Here is a 12500-nt window from a genome sequence, read left to right on the forward strand (position 1 = left end):
CTGATGGCGGGTGCCACAATGGGCCACAAGACGACGTTAGAGAAGCTGCTCAGCCTTGGTGCCGACCCGCTGGCTGTTGACAATGGAGGTGAGTGGGTGTGGCGGTGGTGGTGGTGGTGATTTTTAAGGTGGTGGTGGTCGTGGTACTGCGGTGATTTTTAAGGTATTGCTGTTGTTGTTGGTGGTGGTGGTAAGGTATGATTTTTTAGGTGGTGGTGATGTTGTTGTTGTTGTTGGTGGTGGTGGTGGTAAGGTGGTGATTTTTAAGGTGATGGTGATGTTGTTGTTGTTGTTGATTGCGGTGGTGGTGGTAAGGTGGTAATTTTTAAGTTGATGGTGATGTTGTTGTTGTTGTTGGTGGTGGTGGTAAGGTGGGGATTTTTAGGGTGATGGTGATGTTGTTCTTGGTGGTGGTGGTAAGGTGGTGATTTTTAAGGTGGTGGTGGTAACGGTGGTGATTTTTAAGATGGTGGTGATGTTGTTGTTGTTGTTGGTGGTGGTGGTGGTAAGGTGGTGATTTTTAAGGTGGTGGTGATGTTGTTGTTGGTGGTGGTGGTAAGGTGGTGATTTTTAAGTTTTTGTTGTTGGTGGTGGTATGGTAGTGTTTTTTTTTATGGTGGTTTGGCTCGGCTTTCATGTTTGGATAGTTAAAAGAGAGAAAGAAGGGGGGATAGGGTTGGATAAAGTTGGAGGAAATTGGAAGGAAGTAGGAGAGATAAAAGGTGGCAGGCTGTCCGCCTTGCTTTGTACATGTTTTATATCTATCTAGGTGTGTAGGTACTGATGTCTATGGCCTTGGTCTTGGGTTTGAGTATATTTTTTTCCTGGCGTTATGTTGTGTATTTGTTTTCAGGTGTTCCTCTGTCTAGGATATTTCTTTGTTTCCTAAACCATGAGTGTTGTTTCTGTCTTTCATAGTTGCCTTTGAGGTTCGTAAAATGGTGATCCTGAAGTGCTCTCGTTTTGGTGAAGATTTTGTCCTCTTGTGTGTGAAAAGTGTAGTTTATTGATTCTATTCCTGCTTCTTCATGTAGTGTTTCTGTGTTCTTTGTGAATGGGTGTCTTTCGTTGAATGCTAATCGGAGGGCTTGGCCTTGTATCCGTCGTAGTTTCATTTTGTTTGTGTCTCTTGTTGTTACTAATGGGATGATGGGGTATTGAATTAGTGGTAATATAAATGATTTTATAAGGCGCAGCTTGATGTGAGTTGGTGTGTTATTAAATCTTTGTAAATCCGTTAGGGCTTCTATTCCTCTGATTCTGTTTTCTGCTACGTGTTTCCCTACGCCTGTACGCGTCATGGTTAGTCCCAGAACGTTTCCTCTTTCTGAGTAGTTTATAGCGGTTCCTTCTATTGTTATTTCATGCTTCTTTGATACTGTTAGTGGTATTATTTTAAACTTGTCTTTGTTCGCTAGTATTCTCCAAGGTGAACTCAACAGATGATATGACTGGGCGGATAAATGGCAGATGGAGTTCAATGTAGGGAAGTGCAGTATTCTGAGTGTAGGTAGGAACAACCCCTCACATAACTATTGCTTAAATGACACTCTCATAAGTAGGTCTGGGTGCAAGAGGGATTTAGGGGTCTTAGTGAGCTCTGATCTCCGTCCAAGGGCACAATGCTTTCAAGCTAGAAATCGAGCTAATAGGGTACTGGGATTTATTTCAAGGAGCGTAAGCAACAGAAGCCCCGAAGTCTTCCTCAAACTATATTTAGCATTAGTTAGACCTCATCTTGACTATGCGGTTCAGTTCTGGTCACCTTACTATAGAATGGATATCAAAATGTTAGAATCGGTGCAGAAGAGAATGACTAAGATGATTCAGGGGTTGAGAAACTTCCCATACGAGGGAAGACTCAAATAGTTAAACTTGCATTCTCTAGAAAGGCGAAGGGTGCGTGGAGACATGATCGAGGTTTATAAATGGATGAAGGGCTTTAATAAGGGAGACATTCATAAGGTTTTGTTGGTAGAGAACCGGGTAGGACACGAAGTAACGGGTTTAAACTGGATAAATTCAGATTCAACAGGGACATAGGCAAAAATTGGTTTACTAACAGGGTGGTGGATGAGTGTGGTGAGTGCCAATACAATTGTCACATTCAAAAATAGACTAGCTAAATTCATGGACAGCGATATTAGGTGGGGTTAGATACACGGGAGCTTAGGGTCAAAGGAGCTGCCTCGTACAGGCCTACCGGCCTCTTGTAGACTCCTGCGTTCTTATGTTCTTATGTAACAGCAGACCTACTGGTCCTTACGAGGCTGTTTGTGACAAGCTACACTAACTATATAATCATAGGTGGAAGATGAAGGACAACAAAGGCGAAGGCTCCTCCCCACACCCCCATCCCTCCAGCCAAAGCTGGCAGGAAAGGAAAAAGACCTATGCAGCATGGAAAAACTACATGGAATTTATGTTGGAAAGAGGAAAGAACTACCATTACTGCTACCACTAACCGGGCGATAAAAACGGACAAGGACACCATTATTCGAAGGAACTTAACGTTATTAAGACAATAAGTAATATCTTAGTTGCTGGTTGAATTCAAAATACTTGTCCAATCTATTCTTGAAGGCCTTAACTGTTGTACTATCAACGACATCACAGGGTAGAGAGTTCCAAACATTAACAACTCGATTGAAGAAGAAGTGTTTAGCTTCGTGCAACGAGAATCTTTTACCACTTATCTTCAAATTGTGATATTTTCTGGTTCTATTTGATCGATCAATTGTAAAGTAATCTTCCGCATTAATATCACTGAATCCTTTAAACATTTTAAACACTTCTATCAGATCGCCTCACATTCCTCGTTTTGATAGACTGAATAAATTTACTTCTTTAAGCCTTTGTTCATATGATAAATTTCTCAACCTAGGAATCATCTCTGTTACTCTTCGTTGAACCCATTCCAACTTTTCTATGTCTTTTCTGTAATAGGGAGACCAAAACTGTACACAGTATTCTAGACGAGGTCGAACCAACGAATTATACAGTTTTAATATTACTTTTTCCGATTTATTATTAAAAACTCGTCCGATGAAGCCAACCAATTTGTTTGCAGTTTTAACTACCTCTGAACAATGCTGACCGGGCTTTAAATCGCTTGATATAGTGATTCCAAGATCCTTTTCTTTACTTACTGCCGAAAGTTGGTGGCCATTCATTATGTACCGAACGCGATTGTTATTTTTTTCCGATGTGCAACACTTTACATTTGTCAACGTTAAATTTCATTTGCCATTGATTGGCCCAACGTGCAAGTCGATCTAGATCTGATTGTAAAGCTTCTTCGTCGAGTGTCGCAGTTACTTTACTAGCAATTTTTGTGTCATCAGCAAATTTTGATACTTTGCAAGTGAGCCCATCATCGATATCATTAATATAAATCAAGAAGAGCATGGGGCCAAGCACTGATCCTTGAGGTACGCCGCTTCTGACATCGTGCCAGTTAGATGTAACACCGTTTAGAACTACTCTCTGTTTCCGCTCAGAGAGCCAGTCCGCAAGCCAATTGTGAATGTTACCCGAGATACCGTGTGCCAATAGTTTGCTGAGCAATCGTTGGTGGGGGACCTTATCAAATGCCTTTTGAAAATCCAGATATATGATATCTACTGATCTGCTTTCATCAAACACCTCAAAAATATAATGAAAAATATCAAGAAGTTAGTCAAACACGAACGTTTACTACGGAAGCCATGTTGCGAGTTATTTATTATATTATTTTCCTCGAAGAATTTCAACATATTGTCGCGAATGATAGTCTCCATTAACTTACAAACAATCGATGTCAGGCTAATTGGTCGATAGTTTCCTGGATGAGACTTGTCCCCCTTTTTGAAAATTGGTGTGACATTTGCAAGTTTCCAATCCGACGGAACTTTTCCAGCTGTTAAAGATTTTTGAATATGATGGAGAGCGGTTTACAAATTTGATGTTTGATTTCTTTTAAGACCCTAGGGGTAGTTTTGTCTGGACCAGGAGCTTTGCTTACTTTAATCTTTTCAATTGTGCGTAAAATGTCACTTTCTACGATGAGCACGCCACTTAACATCTTTTCGGTCCTTCTAGCCTCCGGCGGTTGAAGTGCTAAACAATCTTCGTCGGTAAATACGGATGCGAAAAAGTTATTTAGGATTGTAGCCATTTCATTTTCACCGTTCGTGTGGTTACCATTATCATTAGCAAGCGGTCCGATACCACAAGTGAGTGACTTTATTTTTTACATAGCTAAAAAAATCTTTATGATTAGATTTACTTGTTTCCGCTATATATTCTTCAAGATTCTTCTTGCTTCGATTTATTAATTTCTTGGTTTCGCGGCGAATTCTGTCCAAATCTAGTTTGTCAGAATCACTCTGGGTTGACATGTATTTACTCTATACGCGCTTTTTTAGGAGATACCATTTGGGTTTCTTCTTAAAAGCTAAACCTTTTCTTTACTAGGAGTTACATATTGATGCTGGAAAAGGAGAAGGAGAAGGAGGGAGAGGAAGGAAAAAGAGGGGAGGGAGAGGAAAGAGAAGGAAGGGAGGAAGTGGAAAAAGAAGGAAGGGAGGGAGAGGCAAGAGAAGAAGGGGAGGAGCGGAGGGAGAAGGAAGGAGGGTGAGGAAGGAAAAGAGGGGAGGAAAGGAAGAGAAGGAGGGAGGGAGGAAGGAGAAGGAAGGGAGGAGAGGAAAGAAGAAGGGGGGAGGAGCGGAGGAGAAGGAAGGGAGGGAGAGGAAGGAAAAAGAGGAGGGAGGATAGGGAGAGAAGGAGGGAGGGACGGAAGGAGAAGGAAGGAAGGAGGAGAGGAAGGAAGGAAAGGAGGGAGAGGAAGTATATGGAGGAGAGTGAGAGGAGAGGAGGGAGAGGAAGCAGAAGGAGGGGAGGAAAAGGAAGGAGAAGGAGTGGACTTAGAGGAAGTATATGGAGGGGAGTGAGAGGAGAGGAGGGAGAGGAAGCAGAAGGAGGGGAGGAAGAGGAAGGAGAAGGAGTGGACTTAGAAGAAGTATATGGAGGGGAGTGAGAGAAGAGGAGGGAGAGGAAGGAGAAGGAAAGGAAGGAGAGGAAGTATATCTAGAGGAGTGAGAGGAGAGGAGGGAGAGGAAGGTCGAGTGGAGGAAAGGAAGACACAAAAATCATCACCTCAACCACTATACAATAAACACCACCACCACCACCCTTCTCTCAAAACACACGAACTACAACATACGACATGGTAATATCCAGTAACAAAGCCGCACATAACGCAATAATAAACCCTCGGCCACCTACCACTTCAGACCATCTTTACATAATCATTACGTTAACAAGCAAAGCCATCACTAACTCAATCCCTCCAACATTTGGTATGAGAAAGGCAAATTGGGAAAACTAAAAGAGGAAGTAGAATAAGAAAAAGAAACGAAAGAAATAGAGGATCATATCATCAAGGAAACAATAGATAACAAAATGGAACAATGGCATAATGCATGTATACGCATTAAGAGAGAGAGAGAGAGAGTGAGTGCTGCCACCCCCTCTCCCTCCATCTCGTGAGAGTATTTTTTTTCATTATTACTATTTCACTTTCCTTTTCGTTCTGAATTCACAAAATAATCCATACGTTTTACCTCCCTCCTTCCCCTGTACGTTTCTCTCCCTCGCGCTTGTTTCCCTGTTTTCTGGGCTCCAGAAGAGGGGGTAGGGAGGGATAGGAAGGGGGTAGGGAGGAAGGAAGGAGAAAAGGAAGGAAGTGACGCCGGCTGCTGCCACCGATACACGCTGGAACGCATACACACACACACGAACGCACGCTACAACGACGAATAGTTCATTGTAGTTACCACAGCCAGATTGTTTGTTGGTCTGTTTAGTGTAAACAAAATTAATGTAATACTATACGAGACACAGTTATTACCTCATGGTAAGGCCAAAATAAGTACTGTATGTACCAAACTTCATTCAAGACGAGGCTACGAGCTTTTGTCGCCGGCCGCCGCCGTTGACACGCTAGAACGCATGCATACACACTCACATACGAACGCACGCTACAACGGCGAGTTTCGGCGTTTCTTTCATTATAGTAAACACAGCCAGTTTGTTTTTTGGTCTGTTTAGTGTATCAGCTAAGGCTTTATAAACAATAAATCCAAAACATGCAGTATTCAAGACAGGTATATATAGTGTAACAGTGATAGTATTATGGTATCGTACAGGTTATTGTACATCTGGCAGTCGGCAGCCGTTTCCACTCGTTCCATAATGTATCGACTGTGTTTCAAAATGATTGGCGTCAGTTTCTCGAAATATTCGTGTGTAGAAAAATAACGAAGATTCATATGCTTCTTATTGATATCACTTGTTAATCTTGGGTATTTTCTGCGTTTTTCTGTAGGACTGTTTTTCTTTTACACTTGATAATAATAAAAAAAGTGTATCGTTTTGATAGAAGTGGCTCAGGGGGGGCCACATCTGCCCCCCCTCGGTGCTTGTAGTGTTAACATACAGTACGCAGACGACATAACACAGATAACTTGCCATGCAGGCAAATCACGAGCATTAATGGATAACAGATCACGGATTGAGATCAAATAAACTACGAGAAAAAGTGGAAAATAAAGACGAACAAAGACAAGTTTAAAATAATACCACTAGCAGTATCAAAGAAGCATGAAATAACAATAGAAGGAACCGCTATAAACTACTCAGAAAGAGGAAACGTTCTGGGACTAACCATGACGCGTAGAGGCATAGGGAAACACGTAGCAGAAAACAGAATCAGAGGAATAGAAGCATAAGAACATAAGAACATAAGAACGCAGGAGTCTACAAGAGGCCGGTAGGCCTGTACGAGGCAGCTTCTTTGACCCTAAGCTCCCGTATATCTAACCCCACCTAATATCGCTGTCCATGAATTTATCTAGTCTATTTTTGAATGTGACAATTGTATTGGCACTCACCACATGACTGCTAAGCCTATTCCACTCATCCACCACCCTGTTAGTAAACTAATTTTTGCCTATGTCCCTGTTGAATCTGAGTTTATCCAGTTTAAACCCGTTACTTCGTGTCCTACCCGGTTCTCTTACCAACAAAACCTTATGAATGTCTCCCTTATTAAAGCCCTTCATCCATTTATAAACCTCGATCATGTCTCCACGCACCCTTTGCCTTTCTAGAGAATGCAAGTTTAATTGTTTGAGTCTTCCCTCGTATGGCAAGTTTCTCAACCCCTGAATCATCTTAGTCATTCTCCTCTGCACCGATTCTAACATTTTGATATCCATTCTATAGTAAGGTGACCAGAACTGAACCGCATAGTCAAGATGAGGTCTAACTAATGCTAAATATACGTAGTTTGAGGAAGACTTCTGGGCTTCTGTTGCTTACGCTCCTTGAAATAAACCCCAGTACCCTATTAGCTCGATTTCTAGCTTGAATGCATTGTGCCCTTGGACGGAGATCAGAGCTCACTAAGACCCCTAAATCCCTCTTGCACCCAGACCTACTTATGAGAGTGTCATTTAAGCAATAGTTATGTGAGGGGTTGTTCCTACCTACACTCAGAATACTGCACTTCCCTACATTGAACTCCATCTGCCATTTATCCGCCCAGTCATATCATCTGTTGAGTTCACCTTGGAGAATACTAGCGTCCTGATCCGACTCAATTACTCTACCGATCTTGGTATCATCTGCAAATTTACTAACATCACTACTAATTCCTGTATCTAAGTCATTGATATAAATAATAAACAAAAGTGGACCTAATACCGAACCTTGTGGGACCCCACTCGTAACACATCCCCAGTCAGATCTTTTACCATTGATTTGCACTCTTTGCTTCCTATTGCTAAGCTATTGCTGTTGTTTGTTCTTCCTTTGTGTTCTATGTGTTCCTTCCTCTCCCTCATCTCCTCTCACTCCCCTCTATATCCTTCCCTTCCCTCTTCTCCCTGCAGTCCTTATTTTCCCTCCCCTCCTCCCTATCCCTCGCCTCCCCCTTATCCTTCCCTCCCACCTCTCATAACTCTACCTACGCTCCCTTCCCTCCTTCAACCCTCTCATTACAAGTAGCGTAAGTCAACAATAGAGTACAGCAACAGTTAATGTCCGCATGACAGGTGGAGTGAGGTGTGGGTGCAGTAAGGTGACAGGTTACTGGTGCCGTGCCTAGTACCGCCGGTAAAACGAGGATCAAGCCTCTACCTGTGCCCCTGAGACTACACCTCACCCACCGTGAGTATTGGGGGGGATTCTGGGGCTGCCCTGTGTAGGCCACTCGGCCTCCGTGTATTTCTATGTTCTTGTATCTGTTCCTCAATATCGAGGTGCTTTTCATCTGCTCCTCAATGTCGAGGTGCTTTCATCTGCTCCCAAGGCCCTAAGTGGCTGTCGAGCAGATTAAATCACCAAAGCGGGCAACCACGTAATGAGCCAATAGGCTTTCTGTTGCCTGCATTTCCATGTTTCCATGTTTCCATCCCTCCACTCTTTCCTCTCACTCACTCCCGCTATCATTAAATTATCTTCCTCCCTTCCTTCCTCTCCCCACCTTCCCTCGCCTCCTCCCTCTCCCTCTCCTCCCGCCACACTCGTTATTGCCGCAACAACAGGCCTCTCTGCCTCCCGTATCCAGGATCAGCAGTATTCACAACAGCCTCCGTTGTGGCTGCCGTGCAGTGTGTCACACGGCGGCACTAGGGCACTGTCTGGTAACTTAATGGTCACTGCCGAGCACTGAAAACTGTCCGTCTCTCCCTCACAGGATGGACGGCCCTCCACTGGGCTGCAGTAAATGATGAAGCTGAGTGTGTGTCTACCCTCATCCCGGTCACGCCGCCCACCCCCGAGCTGCTGCAGGCCGCCGACGGACACACCCCGGTGCACCTCGCCAGCTTTGGTGGCCACGAGGCTGTGCTGAAGGCCCTGGAGGGGGCTGGCTGGCCTCTTAACGCAATGGACGGCGATGGCCTGACACCCCTGCACTGGGCTGTTAAGGCAGGGCGTCTGGACGTGGTCAGGTACCTGCTGGATAAGGATGCGGCGCCCAGTACGGGGGCCGGTGATGACCTCACGCCGCTGGACTTGGCTAAGAGGCAGGGTAAAGACTTAGCAGCGAGGTGGCTGGCGAGGAGGAGCGGCGCGGTGCACGGGGACGCCGCCCAAAGCCCGAATCCTGAGGTGAGTTTTGGCATTCTGTTAGCATCGCTATCTCTCTCTCTCTCTCTCTCTCTCTCTCTCTCTCTCTCTCTCTCTCTCTCTCTCTCTCTCTCTCTCTCTCTCTCTCTCTCTCTCTCTCTCTCTCTCTCTCTCTCTCTCTCTCTCTCTCTCTCTCTCTCTCTCTCTCTCTCTCTCTCTCTCTCTCTCTCTCTCTCTCTCTCTCTCTCTCTCTCTCTCTCTCTCTCTCTCTCTCTCTCTCTCTCTCTCTCTCTCTCTCTCTCTCTCTCTCTCTCTCTCTCTCTCTCTAGTTACACAGCAGATTTGTATTTCGCCGACGACACTTTATGCGATCGTTCGAGTAGCATATGTTTCTCTGTGCACTTTTTAGGGCCTAAAATGTCACCTTTTCTCGTGCATTATTTTAAAAGCCCTTTACACTTGCTCACTGTGTATTTAGCATCACTAGTGGTGTGGGGCATGTTCTTCGCCACCTGTGAGCAGCCACTTTTACCTGCTGGGTGGACATTTCCCTCATTGTTGGCCCTGCTGCAGTGAATGTGTTCCACAGGTGGGACACACTGGAGGTGAAGGTCCGTTGGTGCTGGCTGGCGCGTGACCTGGGCACCCCGACCTGCTCGTGGCTGGAGAGTATCGTTCTCGTATCTCTCACAGCCTCTCGCGGGGGGAGCCTCAGTCTCGCCAGGTGTGGTACTCCTTGTACCTGGGCCTTGTGGAACACCACCAGCGCAGCGACGTCCCGGCGGTGCTCCAGAGTGTCAAAGATGTATAATGTCCTGAGGGGGCGGCTGGGGGTTGTTCTCCTGTAACAGTCGCTGCACCCGTCGCTCCACCTTGTCCAGTCTCTGCAGGTGTGTGGCAACGCTGGACATCCAGGTCAGAGCTTCGTACTCCAGGTAGGATCTTACCTGGGCCTTGTAGAGGAGCATAATTCCTCGTTTGTCGAGGAAATTAGCCACTCTACGAAGGGCAGAGACACGTAGGGAGGCTTGGTGGGCGACGTGTTTCAGGTGGCGGTCGAAGCGCAGCTCTCGGTCCAAGTCCATTCCGAGGATCCTGACGTAATCCTGGAGCGGGAGGGTGACGGAGCCAAACATCACCCTTCCTTCGACAGCTTGTGTGGCTTCCGGGGACCGAGAGATCACCATCGCCTGAGTCTTCTCAGGAGCAAAGTTCACCTGCCAGCGCTCCCCCCACTCCCGTATCAAGCGTAGTTGCTGGTTGACCTCAGCAACCGCTTGCTGGCTTTCTTGGCGAGGGAAGGAGAGGGAGAGCGTGCATTCGTCAGCGTATGCAGAGACTGCTGGCAGACTCCTGAGAAGGTCGTCGATGTACAGATTCCAGAGGACAGGTCCCAGCACAGATCCTTGAGGGACTGAGGCACCCACTGGGAGGTCCTTGGACTGCTGGCCGCCGACGACGACGTGGAGGCTTCTTCCTTGAAGGTAGTCGCTCATCAGCATCAGCAGGCGTCCTTGGATGCCTTTGGCACGAAGCTTCTCCAGCAAGCCCGCGTGCCACACCCGGTCAAAAGCACCCGCGATGTCGAGAGCGACGACAATGGTATCCAGGCCGGTGTCTAGTGAGTCCTGCCAATCCCTGGAGAGGAGCAGCAGGAGGTCTGAAGTGGAGCGCCCAGATCTGAACCCAAACTGCTGGTCAGTGATGAGGGCGTTGTTCTCGAGGTGGCGGGTGATGGCCTCCACCACTATTCTCTCGAAGATTTTTCCAACTACAGACAGGAGGGAGATAGGCCTGTAGTTGGCAGGGTCAGATCTGGCCCGCTTTTTGTGAACCGGCACCACGCGAGCCTCCTTCCATATAGAGGGCCAGGTGTTCTCCCGGACACAGGCCCCGAACACCTCCGAGAGGGGTCCTGCCAGCTCACTGGAGCAGTGACGCAGCACATGTGGGCTAACGTTGTCAGGACCAGTGGCCTTCCTGACGTCCACCGCTCTTAGAAGGCGCTCCACTTGCTCCCGGTGTACCGCAACCTCTGTCAGGGTCTGGTTGCATTCCTGTGGCAGAAGTGGTGGAGGTCTGGTGGGGTCGGCGACGGACATCTTGGCAGAGAAAAGGTCAGCCAGGAGCTCTGCCTTCTCCCTGCTGCTGGTGGCTGTGGTGCCGTCCTGCTTGGTGAGGGGAGGGATTGTTTCTTGGTGGCTGCTGCCTTGCTTTTCCTTAACAAGGGTCCACCAGGTCTTGCTGCCCACCCCTGGCCCGCACAGCTTGGCGCGGAGGTCTCTTTCCCACCTCCGTTTCGCCCATTTACTGGTGGCCACCATATTGTTGCACGCTGCTCGATGCAGGGCTTTGTTGCGGCGGGTTGGGCTCCTTTTGTAGCGGAGCCACGCAGAATATTTTCTTTCTGCAGCAAGGCGGCAGCGGTAACCAAACCAGGGCTGATCGGTGGGCTTGGAGGTGTACTGGCGGTGTGGAATGTGCTCTCGTTGGAGAGCTTTGAGACGTTCAGTAAAGGCCTTCGCCATGGGCTCTGCTCGCCCAGACAGAAGGGTGTGCCAGTCTGTTTGCTGCAGGTCTCTTTTAAGGGAGGGCCAGTCAGCTCTGTCCCACAGCCAGATAGTGTGGGAAGTGGCCTCATCCCGCGCCACGCCCACGTCTGCTCGGGTCAGGATGGCGTGGTGGTCAGAGCTGCCTACCGGCCCAAGCTGTTGGCACGTGACCCTGCCCTCTCCCAGGTCCGAGATAACGGGATCCAGCGTCCCGCCTCGCTCATGGGTCAGGAAGGTGACATGATCTGTCAGACCCTGCACCGTCAGGAGATTCTCGTAGGCGGCTCCCTCCATGTGCTGGTTTAAGTCGCCCACGATTAGGACATGCCTGCAGCGATGGCGAGTCAGCAGGTCGTCCATTTGCTCCGTCAGAAAATCCAGGGGGGCAGGCCCTTGCCTTGGGGGGCGGTACATGGCACACAGGAGGAGGGCAGTGCCATCTGCCAGAATTACTTTGAGAAACACCGCCTCTGTCGTGGGTGGTGTCTCTACTTCAAGTCTCTGGGCCTGCACTCCTTCCTTGAGGCACACTGCCACACCGCCGCCTTGTCTTCCACGGCGGTCTCTCCTGATCCAGTGGGTGTAGCCTGGAATCCTGCCGAAGGATAACTCCACCTCACTGTTGAGCCACGTTTCAGTCACCACAGCTATGTCCACGCGGTGCCTCAGGACAAAGCTATGGGTCAGGTCCCCGATGTTGGTGCGGAGGCCTCGCACGTTGGCGGAGAGAAGCACCAGCTGGTGACGAGTCCTCGGCGTGTCTGCCATCCTACCTGAGTTGGTGATGGGTGCTGGAGCTACTCAGGTAGGAGAGAGGGGTCGACCACTGCCAGC

At 47.7% G+C, this 12500-nt stretch overlaps 1 protein-coding gene across 1 annotated transcript in view; it reads left to right on the forward strand.

Annotated features, from left to right (window-relative positions):
- Window positions 1-9530, forward strand: part of LOC126982049 (ankyrin-3-like) — a 9739-nt gene extending 209 nt beyond the window's left edge. The window contains exons 1-3 of the mRNA XM_050833765.1: window positions 1-88; window positions 8741-9173; window positions 9524-9530. The exon at window positions 1-88 is cut by the window's left edge and continues 209 nt beyond it. Of these exons, the coding sequence (XP_050689722.1) occupies window positions 4-88; window positions 8741-9173; window positions 9524-9530 (525 nt within the window). The 5' untranslated portion in view covers window positions 1-3. The remainder of the gene's footprint in view (window positions 89-8740; window positions 9174-9523) is intronic.
- The last annotated feature ends 2970 nt before the right edge of the window (window positions 9531-12500 follow it).

The sequence above is a fragment of the Eriocheir sinensis genome, chromosome 50 (genome assembly GCF_024679095.1).
Source record: "Eriocheir sinensis breed Jianghai 21 chromosome 50, ASM2467909v1, whole genome shotgun sequence".
Lineage (NCBI taxonomy): Eukaryota > Metazoa > Arthropoda > Malacostraca > Decapoda > Varunidae > Eriocheir > Eriocheir sinensis.